Source organism: Nicotiana tabacum, chromosome 3 (assembly GCF_000715075.1).
Source record: "Nicotiana tabacum cultivar K326 chromosome 3, ASM71507v2, whole genome shotgun sequence".
Lineage (NCBI taxonomy): Eukaryota > Viridiplantae > Streptophyta > Magnoliopsida > Solanales > Solanaceae > Nicotiana > Nicotiana tabacum.
Window position 1 is genome coordinate 205,987,818 of NC_134082.1, and position 2,813 is coordinate 205,990,630.

The window sequence follows — 2,813 nt, forward strand, 5'->3', positions numbered from 1 at the left end:
TCATCTGATTCCTCATCCGCGCGGGGTACTACTGGCCTACCATGAAAAAAGAAGCCGCGGACTATGTCAGGATATGTGAACAATGTCAAAAGTACGCCCCTATAATACATCAAGTAGGGGAACTCCTTTATTCCGTCACTTCACCATGGTCATTCATAAAGTGGGGAATGGACATAGTAGGGCCCCTCCCAGCAGGACGAGGTAAGGTGCGCTTCCTTTTGGTTTTAACTGATTACTTTTTTAAATGGGTGGAAGCAGGTGCATACACTCAGATACGTGAGTAGGAGGTCATCACATTCATATGGAAAAATATAATATGCTATTTTGGCATCCCCAAAGAAATCAGCTGTGATAACGGACCTCAGTTCGTCGGAAAGAGAACGACTGAGTTTTTCAAATAGTGGCATATCAAACGAACACTCTACACGCCATATCACCCTACCGCCAATGGTCAAGCTGAATCTTCCAATAAAGTAATACAAAATATATTGAAAAAGAAGCTTGAGGATGCAGGGCTATGACCTGAACTACTACCGAAAGTATTATGGGCATACCGCACTATGCCAAAAACCAGCACAGGAGAAATACCATATTCACTGGTCTACGGGACTGACACAGTTATACCCGTCGAGGTCGGAGAACCCAGTTTGAGATACTCCAATGAGAGCGGGCCAAGCAACGACGAAAGTAGGCTACAAGATCTGGATGAAGTCAAAGAACGGAGAGGCATGGACCACATAAGAATGGTAGCCCAGAAGCAGCAAGTAGAAAGATACAACAACAAGAGAGCCAAGGTGCGACCGCTCAAAGTCGGAGACTACGTCCTCAAAGCTAAAACACAAGCATCGAAAGACCCTAATGAGGGAAAATTGGGAACGAACTGGGACGGATCATACAAAATCATAGCTGCAGCAAATAAAGGAGCATTCCAGTTAGAGAAAATGGGGGGAAAACTACTCCAAAACAACTGGAATGTCGCCCATCTCAAGTACTTCCACTTCTGAAAGAATCCATCACCTAAGTCATACTCTTTTTTCCCTCAACTGGGTTTTGTCCCAATCGGGTTTTCATGGGGAGGTTTTTAATGAGGCGGCAAGGAAAACGCCTCAAGGATCGAAGTGTTGTTCATTACCTCGACCCAACGACATAATCTCCGGAGCTAAGTAATGAAGGGACTGGATATAGATAATCGAATCTCCATTGTATGTGCAGAGTCGACATGTGATTCTCACAGGAATTTAATCAAATCTCCATCATATTTGCAGAGTCAACATGTGATTCTCACAAGAATTTAATCAAACCTCCATTACATGAACAAAGTTGACATATCTTCCTACGGGAATACGATCAAATCTCCAATAAGAAACAGCCAAGGCCATCAACGATAATATGAGTTCGACCTCGTTCGAACTATGACGGGATCCTACTTCGACAACAGTTCGAAGCAACATCCCAATGGCCAAGGCCATCGACGATAATATGAGTTTGACCTTATTCGAACTATGACAGGATCCTACTTAGATGACAGTTCAAAGCAAAATCCCAATGGCCAAGGCCATCAATGATAATATGAGTTCGACCTCGTTCGAACTACGATGGGATCCTACTTCGACGACAGTTTGAAGCAACATCCCAATGGCCAAGGCCATTGATGATAATATGAGTTCGACCTCGTTTGAACTACAACGGGATCCTACTTTGACGACAGTTCGAAGCAACATCCCAATGGCCAAGGGCATCGGCGATAGTATGAGTTCGACCTTATTCAAACTACGACGAGATCCTACTTTGATGACAGTTCGAAGCAACATTCCAATGGCCAAGGCCATCTATGATAATATGAGTTCGACCTCATTCGAACTACAACGAGATCCTACTTCGACGACAGTTCGAAGCAACATCCCGATGGCCAAGGCCATCGACGATAATATGAGTTCAACCTCATTCGAACTACGACATGATCCTACTTTGATGATAGTTCGAAGCAACATCCCAGTGGCTAAGGCCATCAACGATAATATGAGTTTGACCTCGTTCGAACTACGACGAGATCCTACTTTGATGACAGTTCGAAGCAACATCCTAATGGCAAAGGCCATCGATGATAATATGAGTTCGACCTCATTCGAACTACGAAGGGATCCTACTTCAATGACAGTTCGAAGCAATATCCCAATGGCCAAGGCCATCAATGATAACATGGATTCTATAAATGCAAGAAAGAACAAATCGACAAAATAAATTTTACATTACATCAAAACATTATTTACACTTGCCCTTACAAACAGGCTCAAGTATGCCCCCGCAAAAACTCTAAAACAAAAGAAAATACAAACAAAAACCATGCATCATCCCTAGTGGGGTAAGCATCTTCGTACCACGAATCTAAAGCAAGGCGGTTCGCATCATCAGAGTTGATATCATCCCCGTCAGGTGTAAGGGGGTCGTACCCACATGCCTCACGAGCTGCACGAGCTTCAGTGTGCACGGCCTGAAGCTCTGCCTCAGTTGTCCTACCTTCGGCGTAAAAAGCCTTATACACATCAAGCCGAGCCTTGGCAAGGACAAACAACTCATATAAACAATGGGGCATGACCAGATTAGCTGAGGCATGAGACGTAGAAGGCTGAGAATGTCAACTTGCATCCTCCGCCCTCAGCAAGGCCATTTGTCCATTTAACGCAGCCAACTCTGCCTCCAGTTCTTTGACACACCTCTTGAGAGCTGCAACCTTACAACCAGAGGTCTCCCTCTCTTCAATCATCTCCGACATGCAAACGCGGAGGGCATTCTCCAAAGATGCGGTTCCAGAA

General features: G+C 44.6%; 1 protein-coding gene across 1 annotated transcript; it reads left to right on the top strand.

Moving 5' to 3' along the window:
• The first annotated feature begins 560 nt into the window (after positions 1 to 560).
• On the top strand, positions 561 to 1,004 carry LOC142178823 (uncharacterized). The gene has a single exon (XM_075248563.1). It carries the CDS (start codon positions 561 to 563, stop codon positions 1,002 to 1,004), a length of 444 nt encoding a protein of 147 aa, XP_075104664.1.
• The last annotated feature ends 1,809 nt before the right edge of the window (positions 1,005 to 2,813 follow it).